General features: G+C 45.8%; 1 protein-coding gene and 1 long non-coding RNA gene across 19 annotated transcripts in view; both read right to left on the reverse strand.

Moving 5' to 3' along the window:
• Positions 1-230: 230 nt before the first annotated feature.
• Positions 231-18971, reverse strand: LOC140703884 (uncharacterized). The gene is made up of 2 exons (XR_012083060.2): positions 6379-18971; positions 231-4796 (listed from the first exon to the last, which is right to left on the reverse strand). It is a non-coding gene; the product is annotated as an uncharacterized LOC140703884 (long non-coding RNA).
• A 115-nt stretch (positions 18972-19086) lies between these two features.
• The window catches only part of LOC110071056 (uncharacterized), a 157237-nt gene continuing 153933 nt past the window's right edge, over positions 19087-22390 (reverse strand). For all 18 annotated transcript variants that reach the window (XM_078387607.1, XM_078387598.1, XM_078387596.1 and 15 more), the window contains one exon: positions 19087-21462. In XM_078387607.1, the coding sequence (XP_078243733.1) occupies positions 19474-21462 (1989 nt within the window). In that variant the 3' untranslated portion in view covers positions 19087-19473. The remainder of the gene's footprint in view (positions 21463-22390) is intronic.

Here is a 22390-nt window from a genome sequence, read left to right on the forward strand (position 1 = left end):
TGCTAAAATGGGCTGAAGAGTCCAATTCAGCCAGCCATGCTACAACACTCCTTCTCACAGGTCTGCCCACATAAGAACACCCTGGTACTCTCAGATATTATTGTGAAAAGGTCAAGTGGGCTTTGTAGTCCTTAGACTTAACTTGCACCACTGACAGGACTCTAAGTAAGCTAGGCCGAGGCAGCACTCTCAGATGACCCTATGACAAGTGTACTGTTCAGGAAACCAAATGAGTTTTATAATCTTTATTTTATTAAAGAAAAAGCATGTTACTAGATATTCAAAGCCAAATTAAACCAAAACAAATAAACTAGCATTGTGCTGTTTAGTTACACAGATGTAGTGAGGCAAAGAAAACATGAAAAATATAAAAGTATTCAAAAATCCAAAAAGCCATTAATAAAAACAGTTCCAGTCCAGGAAATCATTAGTAAAATAAAATAATCCAAGTAGGTTATAACAAGGCTATAGTCCTCAGTGATCCTATAGAATAAAAATCCCTAAACAACAGTAAAAATCCATTATATGTCCCATAGTCCTTAGAAAAGAAAAATCCAGTAAATATACCATAGTCCTTACTAAATTACAAGAGCATAGTCCATATGGAGTATTCCAAGAAAAGAAGTCCATAAAGAATTTTCCCTAGAACAGTCCATAGAAAATAGTCCATGCATAGTCCTTAGGAAAATCCCATAAATCCAAAAGTAATCCAGCAAAGCATAGAAACCAGTCCATGTAGGTAGGCCACCACACTCTCTCTCAAGACATCAGGGTAAGTCCCATATGGCTGAAATGTAGGTCACGAATCACTGAAAGGTCGGTCTTGGAAAGACAAAGTCCATAGGTAAAAAGTTCCTTTTTCAAGAGTAACTGGCAAGGGCCTAATGCACCTTCCCACGATGTCATCCAATCAGAGTTCGTTACTAGGCAAACAGTCCTGTTACATCACATGAATTCTCTCTCATACACAGCAGATGTTATTTGGGTTACGGTGGTTTCTCAAAGAGCCACAACAATTTCCATCTATCTTATCACACAGAGTCCTTCTCAGGCCTTCAGAAAAACATGCTCTCTGCTCGCCTAGAAAACAACTTGTCAGCATAGCACAGATATTATATACAAAGAAACAAAATGGAACCTCTCTGGCTTATTTCTTAATTACAAAACCCATATGCCTAAAAAGATTTTAACTTAAAAACCCATCTCATCACAGGCGCCCCCACAGTCGGGAGCTTGGGAAACTCCCTCTCTTTTGGGGTTGTGACCCCAAAAGACCCGGCGCTCACTATGGAATCCCAGGTGGCATCGGTGGTCCGAACCGCCTTCTACCATCTTAGGCGGGTAGCCCAGCTGTGGCCCTATCTCGATGTTGGGGCGCTCACCACTTTGGTGCATGCGCTCGTAATCTCAAGATTAGACTACTGTAATGCGCTCTACGTGGGGCTGCCTTTGAGGCTGTTGCGGAAACTTCAGGTGGTCAGAATGCGGCGGCCAGACTCCTCAGTGGGGTGAAAAAATTCCAACACATCTCACCCACTCCGGCCGCGTTCCATTGGCTGCCCATCAGATTCTGCATCGACTTCAAAGTTTTGACGCCTACGTACAAAGCCCTAAACGGTTTAGGGCCTCGATACTTGGCGGAATGCCTTCTACCACCAAGATCTACCCATGTCACTCGCGCGAGCCAGGAGGTAAGGCTGAGGAGCCTAACGCCAAGGGAGGCCCGGAAGGAAAAGACAAGAAATCGGGCCTTCTCGGCGGTGGCTCCTCGCCTCTGGAACAACCTTCCCCCTGATATTCGCGCGGCCCCCTCGCTCAGTATTTTCAAAAAGCAATTAAAAACATTGATGTTCAGCAGGCCTTCCTCCTAGTTAATTCCTGATCCCCTTCTCTTTTCTTTCCTAATGTTTTAACCTAATTGTTGAAAGTTTTCTATTATGTAATTCTGTTGTTTTTATAGTGCTATCCCATGTTGTAAGCCGCCTAGAGTGGTCTATCGACTAGATAGGCGGGATATAAATAAAATAAATAAATAAATAAAATAAATAAATTGTCAAACTTACTTCGCTAACCGGATAAGCGAAGCGTCCAATCAGCAGGCGGAGTTATTCCGTATAGTGCGCGACCTATCCGGAACTGGTCTTGGTGATAGGCCTCCCCCTAGTTTCTCACCTGACCAGTTTGCAGCCTTTTTTAAATCCACTTTTTTAAAGTGGAAGCCATCCGCCGGGACCTCTCTCCTTTTTTGAACACAGTGAGTCGAGCAGAGATGTCCAGCGCTTTGTCTTGCCCAGTGATATTTGACACCTTTCGGCCTGTCACGCCTGATTTGGTGGCCAAGGTGCTTGACCGCTGTTGAGCCACCACCTCCTCCCTTGACCCTTGCCCGGCCTGGCTAATCAAAGCAGCCAGGCCAATAGCAACAGAATGGGCCACTGTAATAATAAATGGGTTTTTCCTTGACGGCAGGTTTCCTTCTGCCCTCAAGGAAACACTCATTAGGCCCATAAGAAAGAAACCTAGTTTGGCGGCGGATGAAATTGGCAATTATAGGCCCGTCGCCAACGTTTCTTTCATGAGCAAAGTGGTGGAGAGGGTGGTGGACTCACACTGGGGAGAAACCACATAAATGCATGGAATGTGGAAAAAGTTTTAGTCAGATTGGTAACCTTAGGTTACATCAAAGGACTCACACTGGTGAGAAACCACATAAATGCATGGAATGTGGAAAACGTTTTAGTCAGTTTGGTAACCTTAGGTCACATGAAAGAACTCATACTGGAGAGGAACCTTATACAGTGGTGCCTCGCATAGCGATGTTAATTCGTTCAAAAAAAACACATCGCTATGTGAAACCATTGCTATGCGAAACACCATTTCCCATAGGAATGCATTGGAAACCAGTTAATCCGTTCCAATTGGAACGGATTGCCGTCGTTACGCGAAAAACCCCATAGGAAACATCGCTAAGCGAAACAATGTTTCCTCCATTGGAATGTATTGAAGCTGACTCAATACATTTCAAGGGCTTTGCGAAGTCAATTTTTGCAATTTTAAATGTGTCATACAAGGGGCAAAAATGGGTTTAAATGCTTGGAATAGTTTCTGCACCTTCTAAAACGGGTGCAAATGTAATTTGGCTTAGATGTGACTTTTCGTTAATTTAGGGTGATTTTTTTTCTCCCCAATAGGAAACAATGGAGCTGTCAAAATTTGGGCTCCATGGATTTCTATGGGGAAGGGAAAAATTCAACCAAAATTAACTAAGAGTCACAACCAAGCCAAGTTTAAGTCTGCACAGGTTTTACAACCTGCACTGACCACCCCAAGCATTTAGAACTTATAACAAATTTAAAAAAGACTCAGAATAAAGTCAAATCAGGATCACTAGTAGGCATCCTTCAGTCTCGAAAGACTATGGTATCGTGCTCTGTATGGAGGACTTGGAACAGCGTCTAGTGTGGCTGAGGAGGCCAATTCGAGAGTGACAATCCCTTCCACACTGGAGACAAATCCAATCTGTCCCCTGTCCAGCTCCCTGGTTTTGCTTCCTTTGTGACTTCCTCTTTGCCTCAGCCTGCTGGACAAGGGTCTCTTCAAATTCGGAGAGGCCGTGATGTACTGCCTGCCTCCAGGCTGAACGATCAGATGTCAGAGTTTCCCATCTGTTGAGGTCTATTCCTAAGGCCTTCAGATCCCGCTTGCAGATGCAAATCAGGATAACAAAGGGGTTTATTAAGTGCACATTAAACATCATAAACTTTATAGCATAAGACAACTTTTTAGACTCAGAAATCGAGGTGATTGAACATCTGCATAACTCTTTCAGCAGAGAAACTCTTCTTGCAGTGAAGAAGCATAACATTTCACAACAAACTTTTTTGAAAGTGCATCAGTACACTACAGAAACCCTTCTTGCATTGAAGAAGCACAACATTTCACAACAAACTTTTTTGAAAGTGCATCAGTACACTACAGAAAACCTTCTTCCAGTGAAGAAGCAAAAAACTACAGTAAACATTTCAACTTTAACATCAACAGTTGAGGTGGAATCATATAAACCACCCTAACCACCCAAAATCAATGCAGCACTCTTTTAGGGGGTTGATGAGGGGGAGGAAGAAGAAATGCTCCACGTTGAAGCAAACACAGCAGCACTGGTGGAAGGAGCAGGTTCCTCTTCCTGCATTGGTCTCTTTGTGAGGAACCTGTCCATTGTCAGCTGCCTTTGCCGCCTTTTCAGAATTCCTCGGAAAGGGGACACGATCCTTTCGTCATAGGAATTCGATAAGTTCTGTGCCAGATTCGTGTCCTCGTGATACCGCTGTGCTATAGTCTGCACATAATTCCAGCTGGTCAAAAACTTCTATTTTTTCCCCACTATTTATTTAAAGTATTTTTACCCCGCCTTTCTCCTTTAAAAAGACCCAAGGCAGCTTATGTAAAATTTTAAAACAGAAAATCAGCATCTAGAAACCACCAGAGCCTGCGTGATGTAGAGGACTAACCGTTGCACCAGGCCCTCTGTTCTCAGGGGAGAATTTGTTATTTTTTGTCACCACAAGGATCCCAACACAGGGGGCGTCTCTAAAGGCGTTTCTTGGCCTCCGTGCCAAGGGCCGTGTCTCATGGGGTTGCCAACCCAATGCGGGCACAGTTCAGATCTCAGGACTTCTCTGGCGTGTTGTCTTCCAACCCCCAACCTTGCTTCGGCTTCCTTTTTTTATTTTTTTTATTTTTTTATTTATATCCCGCCTATCTAATCAATTAAGATTACTCTAGGCGGCTTACAACAGCTAAAACAAATAAGAATATAATTAAAAGCAATTTTATGTAAAAAAAACTTACAACAAGATGGGACAGAACTAGGGAGTGGAAGGAAAGGGGGGATCAGGAACTGACAAAGGGGAAGGCCTGCCGAAACATCAATGTTTTAAGTTGTTTTTTGAAAATGCCCAGCGAGGGAGCCACGCGAATATTTGGAGGGAGGTTATTCCAGAGGCGTTTTTCCTTTGAGCTCACTTCCAAACTCACAGGAGCTGGGAAAGGTGGCAACCAAGGGAGGGGTTCCTGGTGGGAGCTCCCCTTGCTGTAAAGGAAAGCGTTTCACGACCACTTTGGCTGGAACGGACCCTTCAGAGCCATTCACTCTGCAAAAGACCTGCCAGGAGAGGAAACGCTCCAGAAGGAGAGGCTGGGTTGCCTTCATCTCCTTCTTTCCTCTTGCCCTCCATGTAGAAGGACTGGAGCTCCTTCAGCCTCTTGCCAAAGCCCCCTTCGCTCCACCCCATGGAGAGCCACAGATTGGAGGCAGGAAGGGGAATCCCAAGGGATAAGGAGCGAGGGGCAGGTCTTTTGCACAGCCGATGGCCCTGAATTGTCCCTTCAGGACTCAAAGACCAGAACAGTTTTGGCCCTGCAGGAAAAAGAACAACTTCCAAAAGAAGACCTTTCCTGGGGAGATCTCCCTTTCCACCTCTGCTAGGAAACATCCCAGGGAGGAAAACCCACCACCTTCTCTCTCCTTCAGAAAAAGTTCAGACGCAACACAAGGAAACTCAAGGGAGAGGAGTCGTCCTGCAGTTGATCCTCAGCTCAGGATCTGGTCTTGAGATGAATTGCATTAGCCCTCCTCTCTGCCAGTTAATCCAGGAAAGCACACACACACAGAGAGTTTTTGTGTGTGTGTGTGAGAGAGAGAGAGAGAGAGAAACACAGAGGGTGTTGAAAAGAGCAAGAGGTCTGGCAGTCGCTCCCCCTCAGAAGAAAAGTGCAGGGAGGACCCCCCCACCCTCCCAGGCCCCATTTCTCCTGCCCCCCCAAGTCTTCCACCTCCCACCTCTTCCCCCCCCCCATCGCAGCCCCCTTTGCCTCTCCAGCCCCACCTGGGACTTTGACCCTTTAAAGGGATGGGAGGGGGATGTATCTGTTTTATAAGGGAGGGGGGGAGAGATGGGAGGCATGTTACTTTCTCTCCCGTTCCTTTGTTTCCATCCACCGGATGATCGTAGGATTCAAGGGAAGGCAGGGTCTCTTTAACCCCCCTCCCTACAAACAGAAAGAGACACCCACCGACCCACCCACGGTATTGAAGCCCTAGGGCCTTGCAGGGGGGGGGTTGGTCTCCCTGCATTTAGGAGTGAGATATCGACCCCAGAGATCCTCTCCCTCCTTTGATCCCCCTCCCCCCAGAGGAGACCCAGAGGAAAAAATGCCTTGCACGAAGGTCGAGCAAGACAAAGCCCAACCGGGCACCATTGGCAATGCCCGGAGAAGCCGCTCCCCCCCCTCCCCAGACATGGGCGCTTGCTCTCTCTCTACCCCTGCAAATATTAACACCCCCCACCCCCGACCTGCCCCCCCCAATCCATCGCCCACCTCCGTCCAGGTCCCGATCCGGGAGGCGCCCCAAAAGCCCCGCTTCTCTCCTCAGGCGCCTTTCTTGGGCCGAAGGGGAAGAGGCAGGCGCTGCAGGATCCCCGCTTCTTCCGGCTCCCGTTCAAAGGGCGTCCAGGGGAGGGGCTCTTCCCTCGTTTTCGTAGCTCTAGGTTCCTCCTCTTCCCCCCTCCTGCACGATCGGTGGGGGGGAGTAACAAGGCGGGCGGGCAGGGGGGGCGTTGAAGGGTACAAAGGCTCCAAAGAGGAGGAAAATGGCGGAGAGGGAAAGACAGAAACAACTGTGGGGGGAGGGGCGTTGAAGGCTCGAAAGAGGAAAATGGCGGAGCTTCTCAAGGAAAGACTCAGACGAGACACAAGAGTCCCCGTCACCAGAGTTTGTTCACAAATATTTGAAGAGAGAAAAAGGAGGCAAACGAGCAGGGAGTTCAGGCTCTCGGACTGACCCGGATTGTGTGTCTCTCCTTCCAAAGGGAGACTCACAACACCCGAGGAGAAATGACGTCAAATCACCATCTTCCATCATCTGCCTGCACAGCAGGACTCTCCACTTTGCCCTCCTTCATTCCATCTGCTCATTTCTCTTTTTTTCCTTAATAGAATTCCAACTGCATGACAAGATCAAAGCCTCGACCGCCTCTTCCTTCAAGGGTCCTCCTCGGCCCAGCGCAGACCAGTTTGGCGAAGGAAATATGGAGGGGGATCTGGATCGGGCCCTTCGATCCTGGCCGCTGGACTTCTTCTCCACTGAATCAGGAGGACGTCCAGAGGCCAGGACTCACCTGCCCGAGAAGCTCAACCTTTCCCCACTTCTAGTGGAACAAAACCCTCAGACAAGACAGAGTTCTTGTCAGCAAAGTCAGTCAGAGGCACCAAAGTTAAGGTAGGGCACAATATTCAGGTCTTAGTTGCTGAAAATGTGTTTATTCCTTACACGAATCTCTATACTGCTGACTTGGTGCTTAGCACTAGCCTCAGTGTTTTACCGCAGCATAATATATAACAGTCATCTAAACACACAACGTGAAACACTTTCAGTTCTATCTCCAAAAGTAGTTCGAATTCTTTCCAGCACTACTTTGTGAAATGCAGATATTTCTAAGACATCTAATGACATCAAAATAGTAAAATTCTAATAGACCTTTTATAGAAAATTTAAAACAGTTATAGCTCACAAACCCAGCAAGCTCAATCACAGGGGAAGCTGGTGGGGGACAGAGTGATTTTAACCCCCCCTTCTCAATGAATGCACTCTGTCCTGCTTGGTTGCTGATTATGCTGATTCCATGATCCATTCGTGTTTCTTTTAGCCCAAGATGTGGCATTTTTCTTACCCCCACAGATCAGGTTGGCTGCTTTCCTCTTCTCTTTCCTCCCTCCCTTTATTTATCCCCTTTCTCCCCCTTGGACAGAATCATGAACTCGCTTCTCTAACCTTTATAATTGGTCTCACACTCCTCCCCAGTGTACAAGTGGGTATAAACTGCTAGGTAAATTTACATAATGAAGAGTTACCAGAATAATTATGTTTAATTACTGATGCATAACAATTATAATACTTTATGGCAAACAGTTTTTATCCTCTTCTGCCATTACAAAATAGTCTATTTGGGCCAAATACTAAACATGAAATGTTCCAGAGTTGTTGCATTTGCTCAAGGAATTGTGGAAATCCTCATTCTAGCCAGGGCTAAATATCCCTTACAGATCATTCACAGCACTCAGTAACTACCATTTCACAATATTGTTTAAGGGGGGGGGGGACTGTCATGTTTTGTAATAGATTCCTGTTTTAAAACTGGAATACATTTGTAATATATAGACATGTCTTCAAAGTGAAGAAAGCTAAGCTTGGGGGGGCTTTTAATGTCTTGTTTGTCAGTTGGTGGATTAGGACTCAATACTAGGTAAAAGGGTCACAACAGCATCTGCACCATGAGGTGGATCCGTGGTTCCCAGTCTTGGGTAGCTCTGGTGTTCTTGGACTGCGACTCCCAGAAGCCCTAGTCAGCACAGCTAGTTGCAAAGCTTTCTGGGACTTGCAGTCCGAGAACACCTGGGTTACCCATGGTTGGAAACCAATGATGTAGATATATGCTAAACATTTAAGAACTGGATCTGCAATGGCATGCTTGGGGTGAAGGCAGCTCCTTCAGTCCAACCTAAGCCTGGCTCTGCTGTTAGATGAAGTGATGCAACCCGGATGTACAGCAGATGCTGGGAGACAGCAATAGCAGTAATTGGCTGCTCTTCCTAAGCCTTGTAGTTGAAAGAGGATGCTGTGTGTGCCAGGCCTGTCTGTTCTCCTAAACAGGGCGGCTGCTGTCAGGGGTGATGGAAAATGCTATCTGATGGCCAGCATTTATCGTCCCGGATGGAGACGAGGGCATTGATTAGCCCTTAAAGGTTGGAGTTGGCTTGGCTGTGGACTCCAGGAACGTAGCTCATTTCAAGGCAAATCAAACCTTTGCTGCTCCATCCAACCCTCTCTTTGAATGATGTCTGATCCCCTCCCCCTCCTCTCCATCCCAGACTGAAACTGTACAAAGGGTTTTTTGTGATATTTTTCAAGAGAAAAAGTACATCACAATCACCAATCAATCATCTGTTGAGACCCTGTGAAGTTAAAAGCTTTGCATGTGTTGATACAATTGGTTCTAAAAGCTTGACCTTGTGACAAGATTTATGCTCTTAAAAGCTTAGAATCTTCTAGGTTCATAACCCTGACGTTTTTCTCACAATAGTTTTCATCTCCCTGTATTTTTAAAGCGTCCCTTCACTAATCTTCTTAAATTGGCCCTCATATGAGGGTGAAAGAGGAGAGGTCTGAAGCTCTACATAGGAGGGAAAGAATTTGAAATAGACGGTAGTACTCTCTTGACGTTTGGTTCCTGACACTTGTTGATGCTTCTTTCGTATGTCTGATCTAAAATCTCCGATCTTTGGGCAGATCACTGTGTGCTGACTGAGAAAACAGATGCACAAACTCAACAAAATGGCACCAAGGCAGAGCTCTGGATTGGAAGGAAAGATGGAGGCAAGCCCCCATCTGCATGTATTAAAACATTGTAGGAATCATGAGATGAAAGGGATTGCAATTCTGAAGAAACAGTTGGAGTTTTTTTAAACCTGATTTGCTGTTTTCTAGCTTGTTTGCTGTGACGGTTTCTAGGCTGGGAGTAGCTGTCAATCTGTCCAGCATTAATCAATAGTTCCCTCAATGGTTCTGAATTCAAAGAGAAACCCACCTGTCTGCTGAGAGTTCTTTTTCCTCAGAGTCTGTTAATATCTGAAGGCCTTAGGAATGGACCTCAACAGATGGGAAACCCTGACATGTGAGCATTCAGCCTGGAGACAAGCAGTGCATCATGGCCTCTCCCATTTTGAAGAGACCCTTGTCCAGCAGGCCGAGGCAAAGAGGCAGTCCCGAAACCAGCCAAATCAGGGAGCTGGAAAGGGGACAGATTGGATTTGTCTTCAGTGTGGAAGGGATGGTCACTCTTGAATTGGCCTCCTCAGCCACACTAGACGCTGCTCCAAGTCCTCCATACGGAGCACATTACCATAGTCTCTTGAGACTGAAGGATGTCTATTCTGAAAAATCGATTAACATCAGTTGATGGGGTTGGTAAAAAAAGGTCTGTGAAAGTAGACAAGTAGCAGAGTGGTTAAATGCAGTCATGTTCATTATTAGTTTGTTGTTGATAAATAAAGGAAACATCTCAATACTACTAATGCATCAGAGTGAGTCACTGAGAGTGTAAGCGACAGTAAATGAGACAAGGATTAATCAACAGCTATTATACTCTGTGAATGCCTGCACAACCACTGTGAAGTTGAACAAAAAATTTACAAGAGCACAGAGTGTTGTCCTCTGAAGATGCCGGCCACAGAGACTGGCAAAATGTTAGGAAGAACAACCTTCAGAACACGGCCAAAGAGCCCGAAAAACCCACAACAACCAAAAAATTCAAAACTCAGCAAGAGGTTCTGGGCCGATTCCAGAGTTACCAGATGCCACAGATCCCAGATCAGAAAAGACCACAGAACAGAGAAGCAGATACTTTTCAAAGTGCTAAGTGTCCATTCCCATGTTTTTGTCAAAAACATATGGTATAGTTCTGTCTCTGGGAGGAATGTTTACAACACTACCTTAAAATAATAAAGACCATGAATGACTGCATGTAGGTCTGCCATTATGGAAAAGCCAATGGATATCTGGAATGTTCTGCTGCTGAAATGGATATTTCATTCTACACTTCATCCCGTTTCCATGTGTCTGAGAAAGTGGATGTGTCCATGAAAGAAATCCTGGCCAGCAGAGGTGGTGGTGAAGGTTTCTGGGAGTTGTAGTCCAAGAACATCTAGAGGCCCAAGGTTGGAGACCACTGCTCTCAAGCAGTTGCAGATGTCAGAAATCACGAAATCAGAGCCACAAAAAATGGCAGTGTTAGGAACAGCATACATACTATGTCAATATTTAACAGAGATGTCTGATTCAACTCCCAAACAAACTGCACCATTGCACAGAGTGCTGTCCTCTGAAGATGCTGTCACAGAGACTGGCAAAACGTTAGGAAGAACAACCTTCAGAACACAGCCAAAGAGCCTGAAAAACCCACAACAGCCATTTATCTTAAATTTACGGGGGGGTTTTTTGGATTAAAGATGGAAAGCTCTTTAATCTCTCTAGATTGAAAGCGAAGACCAAAGTCCAGCTGAAATGCATGCGGGACCTCCTCTTTGCTGATGATGCAGCTGTTGTTGCCCATTCTACTGAAGACCTCCAGCAACTTATGAATCGTTTTAGCAAGGCCTGCCAAGACATTGGATTTACAATCAGCCTGAAGAAAACACAGTCATGGGCCAGGGTGTGGACTCACCTTCCTCTATTAGCATCACTACGCACAAATTGGAGGTTGTTCATGACTTTGTTTATCTTGGCTCAATGATCTCTCCCTGGATAAATGCATTGGCAAAGCAGCTACCATGTTCTCTAGACAAGGGATCATCAACCCCCAGTTCGCGTGGCCAGTACTAGTCTGTGGATTTGCTTCTTAGCTTGCTCACTCCCCACCCTCCCTCTCCAGGGAGCAGCTGGCTAACAAGCAGCCGTTCCCCCCCCCCTTGTCTGCCTCTGACCTCCCTCATCTGCAAGAAGCCGGACATGGAGCTACTTTGCAACTCTTGCCTCCCGGAGGCAGCACTTCCTCCGCGCGCCCAGCCGGCCTGACTGCAAAGTTGTTCCATCTTTCCATGTCAGCCAATTTGGTATGTGCTCTAAGTCAGTGGTCCCCAACCTTGGGCCTCCAGATGTTCTTGGGCTACAACTCCCAGAAGCCTTCACCACCACCTCTGCTGGCCAGGATTTATGGGAGTTCAAGTCCAAGAACATCTGGAGGCCCAAGGCTGGAGACCACTGCTCTAAGTAACGGGTGCCTTTTTCGCTTATCCAGTGACTCGCAAGATGAAAAAAATCACAAGATCAATTGTTTTGGTGATGGGGTTGGTGACTGGCAAAATGAATGTTCCCATGGCCGTGCTTTGCAAGACGAATCTTTTCCGTTTTTATTTTTATTTGGTTTAAATCTCAACCATTAATAGCCAGGATGCATTGTGCTGGGACATTTAAAATGCCTCCCCAATGCAGCCAGGGTTCACTTTTCCACGTGCAGTTCCAAGGTTGACTTTGAGAGGAGCAACTGTGGTCTGTGTCGTAGGCGCATCCTGTGTTTGGTGCGGTCTGTGTTGTGGACACATCCTGTCTTTGGAGAAATTGAAGGCTTTCAGAACATTTTTGCCAAAAGGTAGGTTGTCAATTGGTTCTCCTGTGGTAGAGGGGGGCTTGTTATGCCATTTTTTTAGTTGCACAGGAAAGGTAGGGGGCTTAGCTTGTGTTGGGTGTGTGTGTTATGCCACTTGTTTGTCCAGGGCAGTTTTGGCCAGGGGTGCGAAGGTGTGTATCAAATGGATGTGAAGCACTGCCTCTTTTTTTGTGAACGTAGCAGCTGTGCTGACATGGGTCCCAAGAAGGCTGCTTCTGCAGAGGCCGGAAAGATGACAAAGGAAAATATTACTCTAGAGATGAAGAATGAGATCATCAGGAAGCATGACGGAGGCATGCGAGTGATAGACCTCACCAGGGAGTACCGGAGGAATCCATCCACCATCGGTACCATCCTTAAGAAGAGGGAGAAGATCCTTGCAACAGATGTAGCCAAGGGAGTCACCAAGATCGTGAAGAACCGTCCAGCTGCTCTGGAGGAGGTGGAGAAGTTGCTGCTCATCTGGATGCAAGAGAAGCAGCGTGCAGGGGACACAGTGACTGAGGCTGTCATTTGTGAGAAAGCCAAGGCCTTGTACGCAGACCTCGTGCAGCAAGAGCCAGGAACCTCAGCCGAGCCAGAAGACCTCAAGGCAAGCAGAGGCTGGTTTGAACACTTTGAAACCAGATCTGGATCAGGCATGGAGAGGCCACCAGTTCTGATTTTCCTGCGGCAAAGGATTTTGCCATGGAGTTCCTGGATGTTGTTACAACACAACACAGGGCTACCTTCCACAGCAGGTCTTCAACTGTGACGAGACCGGCTGATTTGGAAGAGGATGCCCAAAAGGACCTCCATCAATCAAGAGGAGAGCAAGCAGCCTGGCCACAAGCCCATGAAGGACCTTCTGACCCTCCTCTTCTGTGCCAAAGCCAGTGGGGACCTGAAGATAAAGCACTTGCTGTTGTACCACTTGGAAAACCCACGGGCCTTCAGTAAGCACAAGATCAACAAAAGCCAGCTGTGTGTGTTGTGCCGATCCAATGCTAAGGCTTGTGTCACATGCATCCAACCTGGTGGACAACGACCTGCCGCTGAAGGCCTTGCTCCTGATGGACAATGCTCCTGCTCATCCTCCAGGCCTTGAGGAAGACTTGTTAGAGGAGTTCAGCTTCATTCAAATCATGTCCCTGCCGCCTAACACTACCCCGGTACTCCAGCCAATGGATCAGCAGGTCAGTGCCAATTTAAAGAAATGGTACACCAAGATGCTTTTCGGGCGCTGCTTTGAGGTGACCGATTGCACCAACCTCACCCTGGGTGAATTCTGGAGGAACAACTTTGACACGGTCAGCTCCTTGAAGTTGATCACCATAGCCTGGGACGGGACCAGACAGAGAAATCTTAATTCTGCTTGGCACGACCTGCGGCCAGACTGTGTGGCAACAAGTGACTCTGATGCTTCTGAGCCTGCACCAGAGTCAACAGTGAGGGAGGACATTGTTGCCTTGGGGAGGAACATGGGCCTTGGGGTCACAGAGGAGGACATCTGTGAACTGGTGGAGTGCCATGACTGGGAGGTGTCCACCCAGGAGCTGGTCGAATTGCAGGCAGAGGCTAAGGAGGAGCAGGCCTCTTTGGAAAGGGGAGAAGAGCCAGGCGAGGAACAGCTGTCCACCACTAAACCGAAGGAGCTCTTAGAACAGTGGCAAAATGTGCAGACTCAAGCACAGCGATACCACCCGGACAAGGCTCTGGCACATGACCTTTCAAACACATCTGACGAAAGGATCAGGTCCCTTTCGGAGGGATGCTGAAAAGGCGGCGGAAGCAGCAGACAATGGAGAGGTTCCTCACAAAGAGGCCAAGACAGGAAGAGGAACCTGCTGCTTCTACCAACAGTGCCCAGTTGTCTTACTCCTCCTCCTCCTCCTCCTCCTAGAAGCCTTGAGGTCAAGCCTTAAAGCCTTCTCCCGGTTGACCATCTTTAGGCCATCACCAGGGAGACCCTCTGCAGCTCTGGGAATGTCAAATACTGCTCCTGTGAGGTGGAGACAGTTCTGTCTGCCCCCAATTTCCTGACTTAAAACACTGGTCCTGGTGGTTTAGAGACTTCAGCCTCGCTTGTTCACAATAAATTGTGAAATGTAAAGTTTCTGTACTGTTGGTTTCTGTATGTTTACATGCCTTGAAAACGCACTTTCTGAAGAACTTTGCACACTCCAAGGACTGTTAGTGACTGTTTCTGTTCAGTTTGAGGGAAGGCAGATATTTCTGCCTCATGTTTGCTGATTTTTAAATGTTTTACTATGATGGTTTAAAGGTTAAAGTATTTTGATTGAAATTTCTGAAATCATCTGCACAATATGTGTAGCTTTAAAGAGCACTTAATAAACCCTTTCTAAACCAAATTTGATGTTGTTCTGACTTTTCCCCCCATAGGAACACATTAGATTTCAATGCATTCCTAGGGGAAAACATGTTTCACAAGATGAATTTTTTGGAACAAGACATTAACCACAGAATGAATTAAATTTGTCTTGTGAGACAACACTGTACTACTGTATGGGTTATTTTGATGTATCCTTAAATTTCTGCTCAGACTGAAGCTGTTCCCACATTCTTTGCATTTCAAAGTTTTCCCCTTTGTATGAGATCTTGGATGAATAGAAAGATGACTGCTTTTATGAAAGGTCCTCCTACATTCTTTGTATTTCTATCACCTCTCCCCGGTATGACGTCATTGATATTTGGAGGTCCTAACTTTGTTAGGATATCGGACTCCACAGGAATCCTAAAGAAATTTACAGACCTCCCAGGCAAGGAGATTCTACAATTCATTGATGTTGATATGAATGCAGAAAAAAGGTGATTCCCACAATGAAACCAGACTGTGGGGGTTATATATACTGTATACACTGTATAGAGAACATGTACCCTCCACCTTGATTGATGCCATGCTGACATGCTGCCACTTCTACTTTTGTACATCTGCTGTAAATACACGTGCTGGAGGAAGTTGGACGTGTCTGAGTAATTTATTTCACCTTCTGGACCTGAAAATATAAACTCTGCTGATTTATACTCGGGTTTGCGGTAACATTTCTTCACTTTCTCACTTCTTTCTCTCCCCAATATGAGGTTTCTCCGGTCTAACTTCTCACTGACTCCCTTCTACCTCTTAGTGACGTATCATCAAGTTTTCCCACTGTTTGGTCCAGGGTTTCTCCATTCATATCCACTTCCAGGCTTGTGATAATATCCTCTCCTTATTTTGCCCATCTACCTCTCCAGCTTCCGCTGTCTCGCTTCTTGATTGTTCCCCAAGATATATTTCTCTTCCCTCCTCCTCTCTTATTCCTTTCTTTTTCTCCTGCACCTCTGCTGCTCCTAATGTTCCTTTATCCGGTGGATCCTTCCTTTCCTCTGATGGACCTTCTGCTTCCCTCACTGGAATTTCCACCTTAGACACCCCTGGCTCTTTATTTCCAGACTCTCCCATCCCTTCTTTTGTCTTAACCTTTGATTCTTCACCCGGAACTATCTCTATACTCCTGGTTTTCTCTGTGACCTTTTTCATCTCTCTATCTTCCTGTTCTCCCCATGGAGGTGTCACTTCTCTGAAGGGTCATATATTCTGCCTTCGGGTCTCCATGGGCTTCTCTCTCCTCTCCTCAGGAAAGGACGACAATCCAGTCAGGATGGGTTCAGCCTGATTTTTGCCATCAGATAGACAACCAGTGACATGGTGTTCGAAGCTCATCTATGTAGCACTTAAGAAGTCTTTTCACTGCTGCAATGATTTCAGCCAATTCCAAAACTTGTTAATTCTGTACAAGTTCATTGAGTTACATCATTTCATACTTAAATATACTAAATCCAAAAAAAAAAAAAGTAAGGCAGTCTTACAGGGATGAGAAAAAACTGTAGGCACATATCTTCAAATCCAAGCGTCATACAGTTAAGCAAAAACTGCAGGCTTACTTAAAACACAATCTTGCACCTTGTACAAAGAAGCAGGAATTTCAATTTAGATAATAGGGAAAATTTAAGACGTGTTTGAATCTAAAATACAAACATATTAAAAATAACTGGATCTCATAATCTAGAAAGACAGAGAATACATCTTCAGAACACTTCAAAATTCCCAAGAATACAATGATGGGAAACAAAAACCCTTATCATTTACAATGAAAGACATTCAATAATATTTAAAGATTAAAAATAAATATATACAAATTTAAAAAATCACTATTTAGTTCTACGTGTGTTGTTAATAAACAGAAAATTTTTTTCTCAGGTAGCTGGGTGTAAAATATTTTGCTGGCTGTCACTCGCTCACGGTTATCTTTCCGCTCTTCCAAGGACATTCACCCGGCATCATTTCCATCGTCTGTTGTACTCCATGAAACCAAACATCTATGGTTCTCTGTTGCTTTCTAATAAGACTTTGGGTGAGATCTCTCCCAATATTTATATCCCTTTGTTCTGCCTGAGTCAGAAAAAAGGAATCTTCTCAAGGCTTGGGTTTCCCAGCCTCTGAAAAGCTCAGAAGTTGAGGATCAAAGGATTTGGTCACCTCTGACCCAGTGCAGTCCAGGGCCCGAAGAGGCCAGCGCTTGAAAAACCAAAATTTCCACTCCTTCCAACAGTTCCTGTCATTACAAAGCAGTCTACTTTCAATGGCTTAGAAACACCTAGTTCTTCATAAATAATAAGGAAAACATACTTTTGTTCATAAAAAATATAGAATACAACATCATTGGTACCCTCTTTAAAACTCAAATACTATTATTATTGTTGAGGGCAAAGCCTTCTAAATCAAATGATAGCTTCTCTCTCTTCACTACTTCCTTTTCTTTCATCAGTTGGCCTTAGAACATCCATCCTTTTCTCTTTTTACATTCATTTTGTAAAAGTTTCTATTAACCTTTGCTATGGGGAATCATCGCTAAACAGAACGGAAAAGCCCATTGTTTAATGCGTTCCAATGGGGCCCAAACTCACCGTTGAGTGAAGTTTCCCCATCCAACCGCCATTTTCGCACCCTTGGTAAGCGAGGGCAGGGCGCGAAAATGCCGCCCACGGCCATTTTGGGTGTTTCGGTTGCCATTTTCGAACCACCGATCAGCTGTACCCCCGACATGGCAATGCGAAGATTGGTAAGCAAAACACTTACCGATCGTCGCAAAGCGATTTTTGCCCTATTCAAACATCGGTGTGTGGATTCATTGTTAAACAGTTTGCTCGTATATATATATATATATATACACACACACATACACTGTACTCACAGCCATTTTCCACTCTCCGGAAGCTGTTAGGGAGCCATTAATTTCCCTAGGGGAACAAGTGGAGGGAGGAGGTCCTGGAGAATAAATTACTGGCCAGGTATCTGACATGGCAAGTTCCAGGAAAAAACATGCTAGGTAACTCTCATTCCCCCATTGCCTCTTAAGTTCTTCAGCTCTCCACACTCCTGGAGCCCGAAGAAAGCCAGCCAAATGACCTTGCCAGGCGCCCCCGCTCCTCTGGAATCCCACAGCATCTCAGGGAGCCCGGGGCAGGGTTTCCCATTTGTTGAGGTCCATTCCTAAGTCCTTCAGATCCCGCTTGCAGATATCCTTGTATCACAGCTGTGCTCTCCTTCTGGGGCAATTTCGCTGCGCTAATTCTCCATACAGGAGATGTTTTGGAATCCGATGTCAATGGGATCTGATGTTGAGCCATCAAAAACTATGGTGCGCTTCATTCCCCCATGAAAGGACCTGATGATGTTAAGGAGTCGAGGTGGACATCCAGTCTTGGGAAGGATTTTAAAAAGGCCCTCCCTGCTAACCAAATCAAAGGCCTTTGTGAGATCTATGAAGGCCACAAAGAGTGGCTGTTGTTGTTCCCTATATTTCTCCTGCAACTGTCTGAGGGAGAATATCATGTCAGTGGTAGCTCTATTACCTGGAAAATGCACACTGTGATTCTGGAAAGACTCTGCCTGCAAGGACCTGGAGTCTCTTCAGCACAACACGGGAAAGCAACGCTGAGAAGAGAGATGCCAGGGTAGTTATTGCAGTCACCCTTGTCTCCTTTGTTCTTATACAGTGACGATGTTTGCTTCATTTTTAAATTGTTCTTGTGCTCTATAAAATATTTTGTGTGTCTCTTTGTACAGTGGTGCCTCATATAACGAGCGCCCCGTTTAATGATGAATCCGCATTGTTCAGTCGTTTAGTCGTGCCCGACTCTTGGTGAACCCATGGGCCCTCCTATCTTCACGAATCCGCATAGCGAAAGGTTTTTTTGCGATCACATTGCGATGTTGCCTATGGAGAAAAATCCCTTTGCGATTTTTTCCCCATAGCCCCCATTTTCCCCCAGCTGAGTGGCGGGAGCCTCCGAACCGCTCAGCTGGGGGGAAATGCCGGCGGTAGCTTTGGAAGGACACTTCCGAAGGGTTCTTCTGAGGCCACCACCGGGATTCCCCTTTGGAAGGGGCATTTTCCTTGAGCTGAGCGGGAGCCCCACGGCACAGCTGGGGGAAAATGCCGGCGGTAGCCTCGGAAGGACCCTTCCGAAGGGTCCTTCCGAGGCCACCACCGGGATTCCCCTTCGGAGCACTGAAAGGCATCTGGATGCCTCCCACCCTGCCCCCACTGCCGGGATCTGCCACGCGGCCGACTACCCCAGCCATGGTCGGACTCTCGGGAGTCCGACCATGCATGGGGTAGCCGGCTGCGACACGGATCCAAGCGGTGGCGGAGGCAGCAGGGGTCCGGATGCCTTTCAGGCATTACGGGCTTTGATCTGCCCAACAGCCGGCTACCTGAGCTATGGTCGGACTCTCAGGAGTCTGACCATGGATGAGGTAGTCAGCTGTGCCATGGATCCAAGCGGCGGTGGTGGCGACAGGGTGGGAGGGGTCCAGATGCCTTTCAGGCATCCTGGGCTTGGTTCCGCCCCGCGGCCAGCTACCCCAGCCATGGTCGGACTCTCAGGAGTCTGACCATGGATGGGGTAGCCGGCCGTGACGCGGATCCAAGTCTGAGATGCCTGAAAGGCATCTGGATACCTCCCACCCTGCCGCCACCACCGCCGCTTGGATCCATGTCGCAGCTGACTACCTCATCCATGGTCAGACTCCCGAGAGTCCGACCATAGCAAAAACCTAATCATCGTCTAGCGAAAATCGGTTTTCAAAGCAGGGAGCAAATATTGTCCAGCGAAATTCCCCCATAGGAATCACTGTTTTGTGAACCGCTAAATTGATTGCAAAAAGGCAATCTCTAGTGAAAAAACTGTCATGCAGGGTAACTGTCTAGCGAGCCACCATTGTATGTGGTTTCTCCCCAGTGTGAGTCCTTTCATGTAACCTAAGGCCATAGATGCGAGTAAAGCTCTTTCCACCTTCCATGCATTTAAGTGGTTTCTCCCTAGTGTGTGTTCTTTCATGATTCCTTAGGCCACCACTGTGACTAAAGCTCTTTCCACATTCCATACATTTATGTGGTTTCTCCCCAGTGTGAGTTCTTTCATGTTTCCTAAGGTTACCACTGTGACTAAAGGTCTTTCCACATTCTATGCATTTATGTGGTTTCTCCCCAGTGTGAGTTCTTTGATGTAACCTAAGGTTACTAATCTGATTAAAGCTCTTTCCACATTCCATGCATTTATGTGGTTTCTCCCCAGTGTGAGTCCTTTGATGTAACTTAAGGGCACCACTGTGTCTAAAGCTCTTTCTACATTCTATGCATTTATATGGTTTCTCCCCAGTGTGAGTCCTTTGATGTGACCTAAGGTGACTACTGTGACTAAAGCTCTTTCCACATTCCATGCATTTATGTGGTTTATCCCCAGTATGAGTTCTTTGATGTAACCTAAGGTTAGCACTGCAACTAAAGCTCTTTCCACATTCCATGCATACATGCGGTTTCTCCCCAGTGTGAGTTCTTTGATGTAACCTAAGGGCACCACTCTTACTAAAGCTCATTCCACATTCCATGCATTTATATGGTTTCTCCCCAGTGTGAGTTCTTTCATGTTTCCTAAGGTCACCACTGAGACTAAAGCTCTTTCCACATTCCTTGCATTTATATGGCTTCTCCCCAGTGTGAGTTCTTTGATGTAACCTAAGGTGACCACTCTGACTAAATCTCTTTCCACATTCCATACATTTATGTGGTTTCTCCCCAGTGTGAGTTCTTTCATGTTTCCTAAGGTCACCACTGAGACTAAAGCTCTTTCCACATTCCTTGCATTTATATGGCTTCTCCCCAGTGTGAGTCCTTTGATGTAACCTAAGGCCATAGATGCGAGTAAAGCTCTTTCCACATTCCATGCATTTATGTGGTTTCTCCCCAGTGTGAGTTCGTTCATGTGTCCTAAGGATACCACTCCAACTAAAGCTCTTTCCACATTCCATGCATTTATATGATTTCTCCCCAGTGTGAGTCCTTTGATGTAACTTAAGTGAATGACTGCGACTAAAGCTCTTTCCACATTCTACGCATTTATGTGGTTTCTCGGCAGTGTGAGTTCTTTCATGTGACCTAAGGTTACCACTTTGACTAAAGGTCTTTCCACATTCTATGCATTTATGCGGTTTCTTCCCAGTGTGAGTCCTTTGATGTAACCTAAGGTTACTAATCTGATTAAAGCTCATTCCACATTCCATGCATTTATGTGGTTTCTCCCCAGTGTGAGTCCTTTGATGTGACCTAAGGGCACAACTGTGACTAAAGCTCTTTCCACATTCCATGCATTTATGTGGTTTCTCTCCAGTGTGAGTTCGTTGATGTGACCTAAGGTTACCACTGCGACTAAAGCTCTTTCCACATTCCATGCATTTATGTGGTTTCTCACCAGTGTGAGTTCTTTGATGTAACCTAAGGGCACCACTCTGACTAAAGCTCTTTCCACATTCCATGCATTTATGTGGTTTCTCCCCAGTGTGAGTTCTTTCATGTGACCTCAGGGTACCACTTTGACCAAAGCTCTTTCCACATTCCATGCATTTATGTGGTTTCTCCCCAGTGTGAGTCCTTTGATGTAACTTAAGGCTACGATTCCGACTAAAGCTCTTTCCACATTCCATACATGGATACAGTTCCTCCCCTGCATGAGTTATTTGATGACTACTGAGGTGACATGTTTTTACGTGCTTTCTCCCCTGCGTTACTTCTTTTATTTGATGTCCATTATTCCTATCCACTTGCATTTTCAATTCTCTGTTTTCTTGCTTCAATATGAGTTCCTGCCCAGGATGCCCCAGGTGTTGCTGGGAAATTCCTCTTCTCCTCGTCATCATCTGATAGATTAGAAAAAGAAGTGAAGCAACCATGTCAGCAATCAGCAGGGATAAGAAAAAAGCCCATTCGGGCTCTGACTGGGTCACATGGAGGAAGGAAAGACCGTCCATGTGCTTGCAATCTCGGGATTGGACTAATGTAATACACTCTACGTGGGGCTGCCTTTCACATTGATGTGGAAACTTCAAATGATACAGAATGTGGCGGCCAGATTTCTCACTGGGGTAAGAAAACATCAGCATATTTTCCCCACTCTGGCTGCCTTGTATTGGCTGCCTGTTTGTTTCCCCATTATTTCAAAGTGTCAATGAAAGCCCTAAACGATTTAGATCTACTTGAATTCCTCGTTCTAGCTAGAAATGGCGGATGAGGAGCCTAGATGCTCAGGGAGGCCCAGAGAGAAAGAACAAGAAACCGGGCCTTCCCAGCAGTGGCCCCTTGCCTCTGGAACAGTCTGCCCCCAGAGATCTGTCTGGTTCCCTCTCTGGGTGTTTTTAAGAGTAAACATAAGACCCCGCTCTTTAGGCAGGCTTTCCCTCCTGTTATTGCCTAATTATTTCCCCCATCTTGAACTACATTATTCCCATTATTTTTTATTTTATTATGATTGTTTTTTAACCTAATATTGTTAGTTGCCCAGAGTAAACTTCAGTCTAGATGGGTGGAGTGTAAATTTAATAAATTAATAAATATTTGATAGATTTGCAGCCCTCCTTTAATCATTGGGGTAGAACTCAATTCTGAGAAGTCTAAATTGATGTAATTTCATTCTCCTATTGAAATGCCTTTTAAATGATAATGTGGGAAAGAGAATTGCAGATCACTTAGAGATTATAGAAGGGGGTCATGACTCAAAAAAAATGTTGGGAAACAGTCTTCTACATGCTTCCTACAGAACAATCACCATTATCAGCAGTAATTATAATC

Source organism: Pogona vitticeps, chromosome 2 (genome assembly GCF_051106095.1).
Source record: "Pogona vitticeps strain Pit_001003342236 chromosome 2, PviZW2.1, whole genome shotgun sequence".
Lineage (NCBI taxonomy): Eukaryota > Metazoa > Chordata > Lepidosauria > Squamata > Agamidae > Pogona > Pogona vitticeps.